The sequence below is a fragment of the Centrocercus urophasianus genome, unplaced genomic scaffold, assembly GCF_019232065.1.
Source record: "Centrocercus urophasianus isolate 14NV4802_14NV808 unplaced genomic scaffold, USGS_Curo_1.0 seq_3, whole genome shotgun sequence".
NCBI classification, from domain to species: Eukaryota; Metazoa; Chordata; class Aves; order Galliformes; family Phasianidae; genus Centrocercus; species Centrocercus urophasianus.
This window is the reverse complement of record NW_024884866.1, coordinates 72,188-88,636: the sequence shown is the minus strand read 5'-3', so window position 1 is coordinate 88,636 and position 16,449 is coordinate 72,188. Positions and strand designations below refer to the sequence as shown.

At 46.2% G+C, this 16,449-nt stretch overlaps 2 protein-coding genes across 3 annotated transcripts in view; both read right to left on the bottom strand.

Annotated features, from left to right (window-relative positions):
* SLC20A2 (solute carrier family 20 member 2) overlaps positions 1-13,028 on the bottom strand; it is a 57,036-nt gene extending 44,008 nt beyond the window's left edge. The window contains exon 1 of the mRNA XM_042828366.1: positions 12,956-13,028. The gene's annotated coding sequence lies outside the window, so the exon portion shown is untranslated. The remainder of the gene's footprint in view (positions 1-12,955) is intronic.
* Positions 13,029-13,260: 232 nt separating this feature from the next.
* SMIM19 (small integral membrane protein 19) lies at positions 13,261-15,524 on the bottom strand. 2 transcript variants are annotated; one of them, XM_042828424.1, is made up of 3 exons: positions 15,351-15,524; positions 15,142-15,266; positions 13,261-14,133 (listed from the first exon to the last, which is right to left on the bottom strand). In XM_042828424.1, the coding sequence occupies exons 1-3, from the start codon at positions 15,506-15,508 to the stop codon at positions 14,069-14,071; spliced, it is 348 nt and encodes a 115-aa protein (XP_042684358.1). In that variant the 5' UTR covers positions 15,509-15,524; the 3' UTR covers positions 13,261-14,068. The 2 variants fall into 2 exon arrangements, with proteins under 2 accessions (XP_042684358.1, XP_042684359.1); XM_042828425.1 differs by lacking the exon at positions 13,261-14,133 and adding an exon at positions 14,178-14,425.
* Positions 15,525-16,449: the final 925 nt, after the last annotated feature.

Sequence of the window (16,449 nt, the reverse complement as noted above, 5' to 3'; positions counted from 1 at the left end):
AGCTGCACAGAGTGAGAGGTGATACAAAGAAAAGAGCAATGTTCAGGTTTGCTTGTTTGCTTGCAGCAACAGACACTGAAGTTTATTGATTCCAGTTTCAGCAGCTAAAAATCCATGAAAACATTTTAATATCATACAGACAATACTATCCCATATTAAATTTTCTATCAAAGTAATACTATAGGCCAGGATTTTCTCACAGTCATTGTGATTCACTTATCAATTAGTACAATAACACCTATTTTAAAATATAAATATTAAGAAGTGCAAATGGCTTTTTTATCTCTGTATAATTCAGCTGTTCAATTATACGGAAATATCTAAGGAAAGAGATTGAAAAAAGAACCCAGTGTTACAATACAACATTTAGCTGTAAAAATAGCTGGACACATTCTCAGCCACTGTCTCTCAACCGTTCCCTTTATATCCACTGTGAAACTGTTTCCAACACACTAATCACATCCATTCTGAAGCAACTAAAATTACATGATTTCAAACTATTTTCATTAGAAAAACAGTCCTTTAGCAACTGCTTTTACTCTTCTAAGTAATTGTATACTCTTGAAGGCCAAATATTCAGCCAGTGTGCAAAAATAACCGTAGCCTCTTATTAAGGATAAAAGGCCAGATTAGACTTCACAATAAAAGCAAGGATGCCTCTACCAGCAGCACTGCTCAACACTGAAAGTTACACTTAATGTTAAAAGTTTCAATACATAAATGTTAAAATCTTAATAACATTGAATCGGTCTTACAACAACGTGCAGAACAGCTCAGCTAGTATTTCCTTGGAAGTACTTCCAGTAACAGCCAAGATGTTCAAGTAACTACCTCTGTAAACAGCTCTCTCAACTCAGCTGTAAGAAATCTGCCCTGAACACCCCACAGCTCTGACAAAATGCCTTCTCTATCTGGAACATTTTTGGGAGCAACAGCCAAATAGACTGAACTGATTAATATTTGATTACATCTGTCTATGGATAGCATAACAACAATGCATTATGAGGTTACTCAAATCAGAGGGACAGCAGTCTTTTTTTGCTTTGACCTAAGCACCTGTCACACTTACAGGCAAAGGCTGTTAATTAGATGCAAGCAAGACCCCGGATCTCCTGTTCTGTAACTGCTGCGTCTGATCTTCTCCCTATTCAACATGTTTTGACAGAAAAATGAAATTGATTTAAAGTACAAAGTGGCAGCCATCTAATCCACAGATAAAACCACAGTGATAGAAGTTATGCTCTTCCTAAAACAAGCTTGAAGCCATGATTATATTAAAGACACAGATGTGAGGGGATTTTTCAACTTCCAAGCAGATATGCAAGCAAGGTATTACAATCCAGGGGTGCAGGTGAACGAATAAGCAAGCAAACTACGTGATGTTTGTGCAGCGTCCTCTCAATCCTGCAATCCCTTCTAGCAAGTCTGGGTCTACATCTCCCTCTTCTTTACTCATGTTCTTCTCGCATGGCTTGGTCTCAGAAACTTTCCATGCCTGTAACGGAAACTTGAGCCAACTTCTTAAATGTATGATTTCTTCATCTCCACTCATCATCATCCACTTCTGTTTCTGAGAAGCTCCTCATCATGACACCTGTATCTCAAGAAGCAAAACAGGAAACATCACAGGGATGAAGCAAGGAAAGATGAATAATAATATGCCTCTGTGTCTTTAATAAAATCACAACTTTCACTCAAGTTCCTTTTAGGAAATAGAGTTCCTTTTGCTAAAGTACCACCAAACCAGGTGTGTAAGCACCCAGTGCCACAGTTGGCGTAACCAGTGACACCTCCTCATCCACGTATCTGCTCCTATCATGACGAGCAGAAGAAATTCTGTGCCAGGCTTACACACTGTGGGAAACCTCCTCAGGTGCCAAGCCTGCCAAACTCGTCTGCAGCAGGCGGCTCCGCTGCCAGTACCTGCTGACCCACCTGCTGCCCTACCCGCAAGTGAGCACAGTGTGAGCTGTCTTTATCCAGGAAGCTGCCTTTGCCCAAGGAAGTAGCGGTACAGTCCGCAATTGATGTCACAGACTTTACTTCCCCAACTGCTTCTAAAGCCACTCAATGTTTGGGTTTTTTTACACACTTCTCAGCTAGTGGAGCACTGCTACTAACAGTGACAGAGGTCTCAGTAAAGCCTCGGTTATTTCCAGCATATATTTGTCCCCAGAACAATATTCCCAAGCTTTGGGGTGGGGTGGACTTGCCTGGCTGTTACCCCGTGCACTTCATTCAGTGGGCTTGCAGTCACCTAAAGCTTGGGACCAGGTGGGCCCAGAGCCAACAGCACTGCTCAGAGCCAATAGCATAAAGGCAGGCAGCAGGATGAGGTGATCAAGGCCAACAGGGCGACGCGGCCACCTCATGCCTGAACAAGCTGCTCAAGCCCTCCGCCCGCCTTGTGACCTCACCAAATACTGACCAAGGGCATCAGGAGGGAAGGTCACCAAAGGCAGCCTGCAAGCCAGCTCTCCATCAGACAAAAGCACAAAACCAATTTCATCCCTGCCCATTATGTTTAAGGCTGTATTTAAGAAAACACGAGCACCCAAATTTCCTCCAAGCAAAGGCAGAGCAGTGCCCACTTCTTTCGGTTCCTATCTCAAATGTTCAGAACTCCACCTTTGTTTGAAACTCTCCTTTCTTCTACAAAAGCCCTTGGCAGCCACACTCCCCATACATCTGGCTCACTTTACTTGGAAAGACAGCACTGCCCTTCATCAACATTGCAAATCCACAGTGGGGTTGGTTCTCTTCAGCTGGCAAGCAGGGACAGCTTTAGAGACAGCAGCACCAAAAGGCTTAGCTTTGCCTCTCACACACTGCAGTAGAGAAGATAACTTTGCCTTGGACAAAGAAACCCCTCTGTCAATGCTTTGGATATTGTAGGAGTGATAGCTGACAAGTAACTGGGCAGAAACGTATGTGCTCTGCAGCGATTACATGTCAAAGAAAAACATACATTCACCTATTTTTGAACTCTTGAAGAAGTCTTTTCCTTCAAAAGTGCTTACAAGGCAAACTGTTCCAAAGCCCATGCCTCAATTGTATGGCTGCTGGTCTCAGGGAATCCAACTACCATGGGTTTCAGGAGCTCAGAGTATAAAAACAGAGGCAGTCCCAGCACTGAGAACATGCCCAGATAACCATCCAATTATTGTATACTGCTGTAATCCTCCATCTTTTATCATGATGATCACTGTATGCAAGATACAGAAACTGCAATTTCACTGTTTTGTAATCATCGTAACTCCACGTTATTTGTGAGAGCCAGAAATGATCTGGCAACAATTAATTCAATTATTAACAACATCCTCACTCATTAATCAGATGTCTACACTCAGCATATGCACAGTAGAGATTACAAGACATCCGCACTCCTCATTGTTGCCTTCCCACAGAGAACTGCAGAAAAAGATGAATATTTGCATCTGAACCTGATGTCAAAAAGATCTGATGCCAGCCATCACCTCAATGCCTCAAACAACTGAAAAACTTCTCATTTTTCTTTTGAAGAGACAACTTGCTGGCAGGCTGCGCCTTCTAACTTTGATCTTCATAGCATACAACACCAGCAGAATTTTGTAGCTCAATAACAAAACACAGAAACCCCACGGGCTGTTAACTCAATTACCATACTTTGGCAAGGAAGCTTTCCCCTTATACCTTGGGGAAAATGTTTAGATTAGACAGCATTTGCTTTAAAGGCATATGCGCCTCAAAGATGCAGTGTAACTGTTCACGTAATTGATTTCTTTGAGGGGAAAAACATTCCACAACAACTTGCTTGCAGGACTGGTGTTTTCCCTCATTTCCCCAGGAAACAGCACTTACATAACTGTGCCGACTGTCTAATGCACAGACATGGCCACTGCAACCCCGACTGATGGAAAAGGACACAGATTTCACAGGTGCTCCCTGCAACAACCGACTTGCAGAGTAACCAAGGGATGCAGCCCCCAAGCGATGAGCTGCTTCACAAACATGGGCAAGCACAGCGTTTTCCTTAAAACACTCACAAAGCACAATGTGGTGCTTGGACTCTCAGACACCATCCTGCTGGTAATGGAAAGAAATGTGCTTCAGCTACTGCAGTGCTACCAAAACTGGGAAGCTGCAGGAAACTCACCTTATTAGCTGAGCTGCTCACAGAGCAGCTGACGTGTTAGCAGCCAGTGCTCTCACTTTCATAAAGACATTTGGCCAATAGTTGTCACCTTTCACCAAGGAAAGCAGATGCACACTGCAGTATAGATGAGCCAAAGAATCCCTTAAAAAAAAAAAAGCCTCTCAATCCTTTCCGAGAGAATCCTGCCCAGGGTGGGCGCGCTGCAAACTGCCAAGACAGGTCAGATTTCTGGTCCATCTGCCTGAGAGTTCTGCCTACCCTGGTCGGGACCAGATGCTTCAGAAGGTGGAGAATGTTGCAGAGTGAACAATGATGTGATTCACCCGGAGGGGAAATTCCTTCCTGACCTCATCAATTAGCATGAAGGTTTATAGCCCTAATTTATTTTTAATCTCATTTACTGCTACTCTGGATATTATCATTATATATATATAAACGTTCAGGTCTGCTTGGAATCTGACTAAACTTTTGGCCTCAGTAATATCATGTGGCATAATTATATGAGGTTTCAAATGTACTTATTTTCTATTTCATTTAACATCCCTTTGTTCTTGCACTGTGGGAACTATTAACCACCTCTTCCCCTTCCTTTGGCTCCAGCTGGCTTGCACCATAAGCTACCATGCCACACTGCTTTCTGGTAGATCAGAAACATGATCCGAGGGCCTTTAAAGCCATAATTTAGCAACTTCATTAGCCAGCAATATTTCTACAACCAGAGTTTCTGGGATCTGCTGGAAGTTGGCAGCTCCATCAAAATTTCACCAGCCCCTACCCAATTCCAGATCTGACAGATTCGCTTTTCTGATCTTTTCTATTTAAGTCCTACCACCTTTAGAAGCAAACTGCTTTGCCTGCTACCACGTTCTTCAAACTCCCTTGAGATTCCGAGAAATTTACTTCTAAAAGAACAAAGAAGCAGCACAACATGCTCGGTTTTGAAGGTCATACAGGAACCTCTCCCTCTGAGCAAAGAGCTCCCCTCCCATCTCCATGCCTGAAAAAAGAATGGTGTCCAGCTGAGCTCAGCCCAGCCCACAGTGCTCTTGAACAGCGTCCCTGTGGCCCAGAGGTTCCTGTGTGCAGTAACTTCACCCTTTGCTGCTGCTTACAGATGAGCTGATGACGTACTCATGAAAACTCCTAGGCTGAGCTGTAGCTGAAGCTCCAGTGCAATTGGTCACTGCCGCTTCTAGCACAACACTTGCAGAAGGCATCAAGGTATAAAGCCACACCTTAATTCAACAGAAGTTTGGTGACAAAAAATAAAAATAAAAATAAAAAAATAGAACTACATACAGAAGCAGCAGACAGGGAAGGGAGAACACTAAAACAACCTTGAGGGTTCTGGATCCTCTCTATTCCCCAAAACACAGTCTTCCTCTCGCAGCTCCTGGAGCTCAAACTTTGCACTCCAGGCCAAAGAATTGTAACCCCTAAGTCCTTAGGAGAGAAGGAGCAAGACTGGATGATATCTCACTGGAATACCTCGCGGCTCTTCAAAGAGATCAAAGAATTGTTACAGCATCTGTGAGAAACGCCGCATACCTAGCACTGTTTTACCACATGTGCTTTGATTATGGGCGTAGAACTAGTGAATTATGTCAAGTGAATACTTCTTGCCCTCGAGCAAAATGAAAATTACAACATTTCATCCTTTTTAGCGAGATCTTCAGGCATGGAACCAGTCAAGAGACAACTCCTGCCCCACCCTTAATGTAAGGTCCATAAAGAGATGGAGCTCTTTAATGATGAAAACAGCACTAACACAACTGGTACGTGCACCACTTTGCCAACTGTCAGCTCATTGAATAATACAGTCCCATGCAGCTTTTCTACCATATGTGAGACTTGTGATTTTGTTGACTCCAATCAGCATATGCTCTTCAATGACTTCCCCATGATGTTTAATGGCTACGTAGCAACGATAGGGATTCTGCTCCAGAGCAACGATCTTAATACTTCTTTCCAGAGCTCATGAATGTTTTCCTGTTCTACAATACATCTGTAAAGATCGAACCAAGTTCTTGAACAGTACTCTCTCAGGCAAGCCACTTACACTGTGGTCCAAGCCACAAGTTCCAGAGCACTGCCTTATGTTCTGTTCCACTTGGTGGGCCAAGGTGAGGTTAACCTTTTAATTCTCTGTGCAGTAACCAGAAGTAATGACAATTACTTGAGGGATTCAAATAAATAACACATTTACTTAAAACTCAGGGGAATTATACTCCTGTCATGTCAAAAGAGAGAGAGAGAGAGTCTGGTAGTCTCAGGTTCACACAGAAGGGGGGCAGGAGGGGCTATTCTTATTCTCTCCCTCCTCCCTCACTTTAAGTTAGAATCAAAGTACCGCTTGAGTCAGAAAGGACCTCTGAAGGTCACCTAGTCCAATGCGATGAACACGGATACCTACAGCTAGGTCAGCTGCTCAGAGCTTGGTCCAGCCTGGCCTTGAGTGTCTCCACAGATAGGGCATCCACCATCTCTCACTGGGCAAGCTGTTCCAGTGCTTCACTACCCTTACTGCAAAAAACCACCCTCCTCATATCCAACCTAAATCTCTTTTCACTTGAGACCATTTCGCCTTCTCCTATCACAACAGACCCTGCTAAAGAGTTTATCCCCTTCCTTCTTGTAGCCCTCCTCTTCAGTAGATACTGAAAGGCCGCCTGCAGGTCTCCACAGAAACTTCTCTTCTGTAGTCTGAACAGCCCCAGATCTCTCAGCCTGGTCTCACAGGAGAGGTGTTCCATCCCTTGGATCATTTCTGTGGCCCTCCTCTGGATGCTCTCCATCAGGCCCTTGTCTCTCCTGTACTGAGGACTCCACATCTGCATGCAGAACTCAGATGAGGTCTCACCAGTGCAGAGCAGAGGGACAGGATCACCTCCCTGACCTGCTGACCATGTTTCTCTGGATGCAGACCAGGTACAGTTGGCTTTCTGGGCTGTGAGGCCACACTGATGGCTCATGTCCAGCCTGCCATCCACCAGCACCTCCAAGACTATTCCTGCAGCACTGTGCTCTATCCTCCAGCTTGTTACTGGGAAAAAGAGAGGGCAAAGATCTGGTAACACACCACTGCCCAGGACAACCTGCCTTAGTCGATCTGCCACCTACAAGAGAATTACATCTCATTCTTAAAACCCCACTGAATCTTTATGTTTCTAGATGGAGGAAACTTAAGGGGGAGTCTACAAAAGCCTTACTGGAGCTGCCAAAGACCTGAACTTCCATTTCCTCTCTGCAGAGTCTGAAAAGGGCTTTCCTTTCAATAAATCTCTGTATCTGTATCCACATTTTTACCTGCAAACTGGGGATGGCTATGCCACACGCTCATTCTCAGGGAATACCTTGATCCAGACAGATTTTCCTCAACTGATTTCTTGAGGCTCCTCCCACAAGGCTTCTAACTTGGGCAGAGTATTCTCCCCTCTGCCTAGGGAAGGCAATAATGACAGAGAACAGTTCTCCCATCAACAGTGGCAAAAGCAATCTGGGATACCTTTTACTGCTTTTGAATCATTACTGAATTTAAAATGAAAAAGATCTGATACTTTCCATTTGTCACATTCAAAAGCACAGTTTGGGTAAGGAAATCTTTTAATGGACTCAACAAAGGTATTTTTGGCTGCTAGAATACTCAATCTGTTGAGCTAAAAATAGCTTTAAATAAATTTGTAATACAAGCAGTACATACTTCGCCTAAGAAAAAAAATGTGCTGGCCACTCACAGATCATGTGAACTCAGTTATTTAGTTGTACAAAGAACATGAGTAATTCCAAGCCTTATCTGACTGTAGATTTGGATTTATTTAGCAATGGTGCTGTCACATACCAAATGCAATACAATGGGGAGGGAAAGTTCCTACTAACAATGGTTGCAGTCATTTAATGAGACGATCACAAAGAAAAGAGATGAGACTGGAAAAACCTGGGCCACTGCCTTCGTCCTCCCAGCTTTCTCCGTGCAAAGAAAAAGCAAGGCATCCTCCTGCCCACCTTCTCTTTGATACTGCAGTATAAGGAAAAGGGATGCCTGACACTACAGTGCTGCCTGACATCCACCAGCCGAAGCTATGGAAGAGAACAGTCTCACTTTTTTTCCTTCCAAAATTCCATCGGGCAGTAGAAGGGCTCCTAAAACGTACTGTTTGCACAACCAGTGTCACACAAGCTGTTTCTGACACTGCTCACGGGCGCACAGCATGACCTGAGCAATGGTAAAATAGGGTAGCTCAAACGTACCCAGTACACTGTGCCAGGTTAAGTTGACAGCAGCTGCTCTGTTCACAGAAAAGACATCTGAGAGAAGTGCCATAAATAACGAGATCACATGGAGTCTCCCATTGCACAACCAACATACATCTTTCCTGCTCAGGAATTTATGCTTCACACCCTATGCCGTCAGTCAAGAGCACGTTACCAGCTATGTTCTCAGGATGAGCCGGAGGATATTTTGGAAAGTGATACAGCCCTCCTGCTGGCCAGGTCTTTTCAAAATACATTCTCTTCTGCTATAATAAAGACAAATGTTTCTGTAATCTCGGCCAAACTGTGGTCTCTCTCTCCGTGGCAAACTATGTATCCATGTGAGCCTTTTACATATTGTGGGACATACATACTGCACATGGAAGTCCAACAGTCTGATGGAAACTGAAGGGAACCATTCCTTCGTGGATTTGGGAGCTAAGTTTTTATTGATCTGCACAACCGAACTGTATTTTCTCCGACTCCAGTTTCTGCAAATCCCTAAATTGAGCAGCCCCCTTGAGGATTTCCAATTCATGTTACCGTTAGACTAAAATTAAACCCAGTCCTCCTAAAACACCCCATATCTAGGGCTCTGCAAGGGGATAACCACATTACAAAGCAGTATGGCTATAACAAAGAATAAAGACATATAGTTATTTTATATAAATGAGGTTTTGTTTGTTGGGTTTTTTTTAGTTCCCCTGGAGTTTTGCCACAAATTGCTTTCAAGGGCTTGGTTCAGAAATTCCAAATTCAGATTGTTTTTTTTTCTCATTGAGAACTAACTCTTTTTAACAATTCTGTTAATCTTGGAGTTTGGAGTTATTTTTATTAAAGTAACGCCCAGAGTTTAAGCAATTCCATTAAAAGATCAGGGATTATTTTTATTAAAGTAACACCCAAAGTTTAGACGTTCCTTGCAAAAAAATCAGGCAAAGAGCTTCCACTCTAAAGAAGAAAAGGTTATTTGCCCTGTCCTTGTAAACAGAACTCATGGAGACAGCATAGTTCTGATGCGTTTTACTGATGTCTTTTTGGCTTTTACAGTAAAAAAATAATTAAAACTAGTCAAATAAGCCTTTTGCTCTTAGCACAATTGTTTTTTTCTCTCTTCTCATCTTCTTTTGCAGAAAAAGCAGCCACGATTTCCAGATTTCTCACTGGACATTCGCAACATTTTTGAGGTGTTCTGCCATCAGTGTCTCTGTCATATTCAGTACCAGACTCCTCGCCTGACAGGAGACCCACTGCCCTCGCTGAGACTGATGTCAGATGGAACTTGTTAGGGTACAAGAAGCTTGCTCACTGTCCCATAACTCTTATACAACAACAGAAATGAGGCTGCAAAAAAGGATCTTACCTCCACTCTTGTGGCCCTGTGGCACAGAAACCGTCTGTCCTTCAGTGGCAGCCCTGTCTCGACGACAAGATCAACTGCTGCCTTTTTGTTTGCCCAGCTGCGTTAACAACCTAGGGTTACATCACCCAGGATCCTCACTGTGACTAAGCCATGGCTGAGGTATTTGGAGGAAAAAGGCAATGCCTTTTGATCATGGCTTCCAATTCTGAGTGTAAGCACCTGTCATTGAGGAGCACATACTGTCAGCAAGCCTCCTCCAAGCACTGCTGCTCTTCAGGCATAACAAGCCGGAGGCATCACAGCATTAATGACATGTTCAACACGATGCTCCTTCCCTGCTGAAGACTGGCCGTAGTGACAATTCTCAACTTCTTTTATGTAGAAATTAGGGCTGGGGCAAAATCTCTTCAATTCCTCAGAAGGAGAGGTTGAGTGATGACATACCCACCTTTCTCTTTGTGGCGTGTATAATTTCAGGTTGCCCAATAGTAGCAACACTCCTGAGTTCAGGAAGACTTTAAAAGGAGTGATTATGCTCACGGAAGTAAGCTAGCATGAATAAACTACCCAGGCAACAGGGAAGCATTCCAGAGCCCTGTGCTGTCACCAGGCTTTTGGCCAACACTGCTTAATCATATATGCAAAACACACATTATGGAAAGATTCGTCATTGATTTGAATATTCTTAATCAATTACCCTGCACTGAAGAAGCTTCCCTGAATGCTGTTCTCACATGAAGGGACTGGGATCTCCTCCTGCCTTCAGCACTTCTGTCAGTGGTACAGATCAGGCTTCCCCCTCAGCACTAGAAACCCATCAGGCAGTTTTGGAAGGGACATTTTAGAGCTTAGCGGCACCTGAGCACCACACTGCTGAAATTTGTAACTGCTAGCGCCACGAGTTATGCAGCAGCTGCTATGGGCTGTGCTCCCATCTGGTCCTGGCTGGCACATGCCAGTTCATACCAGCTGGGCACAAAACACAGTGCAGACTGAAACTCAAAATACTCGTGGCACAGCAAAAGGTATTTTGACTGCAGGTTGCAGAGCCTGCATATCTTCAGCCTTAAACACAGCCGTGTTCATCATGTATATAAATTTAAGACTTTCTCGAGCCTTGACATCGGATTTATCAAGTTCCACTGGAAAAGCTCTGTGCAATACTACGTGCAAAACCTAGCCAGACACATTTTAGTGAGGAGTGCTGCAATGACTTTCCCACCACTTAACAGAAGATTGTAATTTTCACATAAAATTACAGAGTCGTGGTTGTAATGCCACTTGAAGACTGCCTTTGCAGAAATCTGACTGTCAGCAGCTTCCACGGGGGGAACAGAGTGGTCAGATTCTCAAGAACATCCAAGTTATGCTTTATCTGTGGTATGCCTGGAGTTGTCCCAAAGACTCACGAGATAAGACTATTGCCATGACAGCAGGCTAACAGCTGAAAACGTGGTCGGAGCAGGGAGATCTGTGGAGATAGGATGGCCTTGCTCTGTCCAAAACTCCTCTGCTCGATTCTGCTCACCATCTGTTGATGGCAAACCCCACTCAACTAGTGTGTATAAAAGGATGCCCAAGAGGAGCTCGTGGGGGGACTTTGGAATTTGTGACTTCTGGACAAGCGCTCCCAGAGACTGAGGAACCCTGTTGCCCGGACCAACATCAGAAACCAGGCCAGTGACTTCTTTCCCTATTTCTCTCTCTCTCTCTCCTGTTCTCTCCCCTCTCTCTCCCTCTGTTTTTCCTTTTTTTATCTTAAAGTTATTAAGTAATGCAAGGCCACAAAACTTAGTCAGAACTGTACGAGTGCAAATACTTCTAACATTATGTAGTAAAATGGATGATTGTGTTGGATCTTAATGTCATTTCACCTTAAACCAGCTGGGGAGGTGTTGTAAATCTGGTCACTCCTTCCACCCTCCCTCCCCCCCTTACAGGGTGGGATGTGGCAGCAACCCTGTAATGCTTTTTTAAGCTACTGTACAGACGCAAAGTTTTAACTGATCTGAAAGCCTTCCCTCCCTCGCTTTGTGCAATCAGACACTACTGAATCTACATATTGCAACTGTTTTTTAAAGAGTATTGGCTAAGCTAGAAATATTTGCCTCTGTACAGCATTCTTATGATGGAACACGGCTAAAGATAACTCTGGAACAGTTTTTTTTAAAGGTCACAAGCTTTCCCCGACCAAGATTCCTAAAAATTCAGCATAAGAATAGGTTCCTGTGTATGCCTACAAGCCTGACTGCTGTAAATGGGCACAGAGAAAAGATCTATTGTCCACACTGCCTTTGCTTTCAGGCACTGATTTCTTTATTGCCAGTTAAAGAAAACACTTATTTCCACATGCAAAACTGTGAATTAACTGGTAAAAGTCACGGCAGAAATTTCGAAGGTAACACATGAAAAGTTCTGCCCTGGCTGCACTTTCTGTCCCAGGCATGTGTACTACAGGGTGAGATATTAGACCACCAATAGAACAGAGTTTGACTTTGCTGCATAAAACGTCAGTAGACGCATTTCTGTCGGGAAAATCAAGCACTGCCGCCTTTTGCTAAGGGTTCGAGCAACGTTCTTACAATGCCCATAACAAGTGCTACGGCGTCTGCATTTCTTGCACTTCAAACTTTTTTTTTCATCTCAATGAGTAAGCTGGTGACCTGCGTCGCTACCTGAGGTCCGTGCGTGCTGCAGAGCTCTGCAAGCTGCCCTGCCTTTCCAAGCACTCCACGGCGCTTCCAGCTCAGCTGAGTGGAAAATCGCAAAACAATTCGCTACAGACAGGCAGACTTTAGTTCGGGGTTCGGTGAACTGGAAAGAATGGATCACTCTGACACGCTGCTTTACTGACGCGCCGGGCGAAGCCGAGGGCAGCAGCAATGCCGGCACACGCCCACGAGGAAAGCTCCGGCCCCGCGCTCCCGCCGCCGCAGCATCCTAGGTAGGCTGGGGCTCGGGGCAGCGCGCCCGGCGGCCCATCCATCCATCCATCCATCTATCCATCCATCCGTCCGTCCGTCCGTCCATCCATCCATCCCTTCCTCCCTCAGCCCGCGCTTTCTCCTCAGGCGGCTCCTTCCCGCCTCACAATCGCCCCCCGCGTGTACCGCCGCCGCCGCCGAGACGGCCCCCTCCCCCGGTAGCGAGGGGAGGGGCGAGGGCGGGGCGGCCCCACTCGTGTGCCCCGCCGTGGCCCCACTCACCGCCCGTCGGGCGCCCCGCGAGCAGCACCAGCAGCAGCAACAGCGGCGGCGGCGGCACCAACAGCAGCCGGCGCGGCCCGGAGGCGGAAGCAGCGGCAGGAAGTGAGGTCGATGCGGAGGGGGCGCCACTTCCGGCGGGGAGGGGGAGCTGAGGCTCGGGCAGCGCCGTAGCTCGGACCCCCGGCGCGGAGGCGATGCCCGCAGCCACGGAAATACGCCTGTCTTAGGACACGCTCCCAGCTCCGTGCTGTCCCAGTCTACCCAAATGCTGCAGTGCCACAAATTCGCGCACATACGTCCTCAAGTAAATACGTACTCATTGTTAGATGCTTTTATTAAAGTCATTTCTGAAGTATTCCTTAAATTAACCAATCTAATGATCTACAGTGGGGAAATGAAAAAAAAAAATTAGGGTGTGAGGCCCCTGCGGACTGAACCGTGCTTTTTGGTACTGGTTCTGTTTACACAAATATTTACAGACAATCTGTTCTTTAAACTAGTTGACAAATGTAGTTAACTCCTGTTGCTACAGTGTTACAGCATTTGTTATAAGCTGCACTTGAATCCGCAACTCAATGTGCACTTCTGAGCTCCTCCAGAAAAGGCTCACAGCACTGTGTACAAACTGACAGGGAGACCACAATGTTCCTGCACTGCAGCCAGTGCCATGGCCGTGGCTCTCAGCTGCACGCCCACTCTGGGCAGAGTGACCAGCATCCTCACTCACGTTTACTGAATGCATTAAGGAATTTCAGCACTGCTTGGCTAAGGAAGCAGGCAGATTCCTGGCAGTCCGGTACTGCCTTACTTCCTGTACAGTACCATTTGTGGAGCTGATTTCCAAGGTCCTCACAACACTGCACCTCTCTGCCTTCAGAGGCTTCTTGAGTGGCTCTATCCTGTGCTGGGTATTCTCATTCAGAAGGCATTCCATTTACTTCATGAGGCTCTAAAAAAGCTATCAAGAAACTATCAAGAAAGCTATCAAGAGCTTTGAGCACTCTACTTCTTTCTTCTCCCCCTTGCATCGATTAAGAGGCATTGAAAATAGCTCCACACCAACTGGCACTGTCAGCTCTGGAAGTAAGTCCTGAGTTCCTACAGCTGTAGGCTTTACTCCACTGACAGCTGTACACTTTCAGTCTGTTTTGGTGGCTGCTGCTGCTCATATTTTCTTGCTGGAAAAAAAAAAAAAAAAAAAGGAAACATTGATCAACATAAATTACACTAACAACATATATGTTTATATGTACACATCTGTGCACGTACATCTATGTAAGTATGTAAATATGATTCAAGCAAGAGAGATCTAAGATTATAGAATGTTGTTTCATAGTTCAGCTGCATGAGAAGTCTCAGTCACCGTACAGAACTCGTCCTTTAGCACGTGGCCTTGGAAGGTCTGAGCAGCAGTGTCACAGCAACACATCAGTGCATAGATGGCAAAGAAATACCATTCCATTCAGATCCCTTTGTTAAAAAAAAATGACATTCAATTAAAGACTGTGGCTTCAGAAGTACTGTTCTGAGCAACTTGTTAGTCACCCAGTAACTCTCCATGGTCTCTGAAGCACAGGAGCCACATACTAACAATGATATTTACTTCAAAAGCAACCTCGTTAGCAAGACAAAGGAAGATCAAAGCATTGTGCACAGTGCAACACACAACAAATGCCAGCTGGCATTCCTCTATAGGTAGTATGGCCATTTTGTTGCACACAATGCAGTGGCCTGGTTTGACAACCTTGAAGTTTAAAAGGTGGTTTCAGCTCACTATGTTTTCCTTGCCCATCTTCTGGTGCTTACATGGTGAGGCAAATGCAGGTGTTTTGCTGAGCTGGGAATGCAGAATATCAGAGCCATAGGCCTCTCTCCCATCTCAATCCCAATACTCAGCATTCAGATGGGAGTGGCAACACTTCGTGATACAGTAAAATTCTCATTTATTTTCAGCTTGAGAAGTGGAATTACTCATGACTCCACAGGCAGTCCTCTGCAGTTTGACACCTGCATCCACTTCTTGGCTTCTGCACACTGACAGCAATTCCCTCGCACTATCCTTAGGCCACACAGCAGTGCCCTGGGCTCCTGTGGAACCCCTGCACACAGGGCCAGGCCCCACGTCACAGCCCTACAGGGTCGCCCCACGCAGGAGCCCCCTCGGGGCCGGGCCGAGCTGCCCTTACCGATGGAGTACATCTCCAGCTGTTGCCGCAGGCGGATCTTCTTCATGTTGTTGTAGAAGTTGGGCTCGGGCTGAGCCTCGGCTGCAGGGGGCAGAGTGAAGATGCGCAGGATTCTCCTCTTGTTCCTGCGGGGGCACGGCAGCACGGTCACGCGCGGGGCGACCACGGCTGCCCCTTCCCTTCCTTTCCCTTCCATCTCACCCCCTTACCGCCGCGTATAGACGAGCAGGGCGAGGCTGGCCAGCACCACCAGCAGGTACACGTTGGTGGCCTCGTTCCAGGCCTCGTGCACCGAGTAGTCGATGGCCCCGCTGTCGCCCAGCGCCGCCGAACCGCCTCCGCCCGCCCCCCCGGCCACTGCCGCCATGGGAGAGGACGGCGCTGGGGGGCGGCCGTTAGAAGCGAGCGAGGAAGGCGGGAAGTGACGTGGCGCGCGGCCCCTAGGGCCGCCGTGGGGAGCGCCGCCTCAGCATCCCCGCCGCCATCTTGGGGAGGGGGTACTGAGAGGCGGCTCCCACCTCGGGACCACTCCCCCCGCACCGCGTGCTTTCATTCTCGTTTTGCTGTAAGTGGTTCTTGAGACAGGCAGAGGTGGTGTTCGGTGATGGTGTCTGCCGCAGCTGGCACCGCGAACACAACTCGCTGTTTGCTTCCGCGCTGCCTGTATCCGAGGGAAAACGCTTGCAGGCAGACGGGGCGGTAGGGGGTAGGACTTGAGCAGCCCCGAAGGGTTGGCAGGTGTGGAGTTAAAAAGCACCTTCACCCATTCTGGTTGTTCAAGCCGTGACCAGTGTCAGAGGAAAAAGGCTCTGATCGTCAAGTACCTTCGATTCTCACATAGCAGAAAAGGAGGTGCAGAGAGAGTGCTTCAGCTTAGAAATGCAGGAAGTACTTACTGAGACACGACTAACCAGGCAAGCAAAAGGTGTTCTAACACACGGTGTTCTAACACACGCACATACAATTTTCTTGCTCCTTAATTTCCTACGTCTGAGCTGCAAGATAGGCCATGTGTGCTGTCCTTTCTCCTTCCCACTCCCACTCCCTGCCGGCTCTGGCCCTGATACTTCATTTTATCACATCTTAAAAGTCTCACAACTCTTTTGGTGTAAACATCACAAATGTGGTTAATCTCCCTTTGCTTTACATGTCTTTAAGTTTTATGTGCTTATGTTGGAATTGTTTGCTATCACTGCTGTATATAAGTTAATAGGGAAAAAGAATACTTTCATGGCATGGTGCACCTAACCTATTTCAGACGTTCACGATAAGTCCTCCTGTGCCTAGGGACTCTCCTTGGCTCATTAC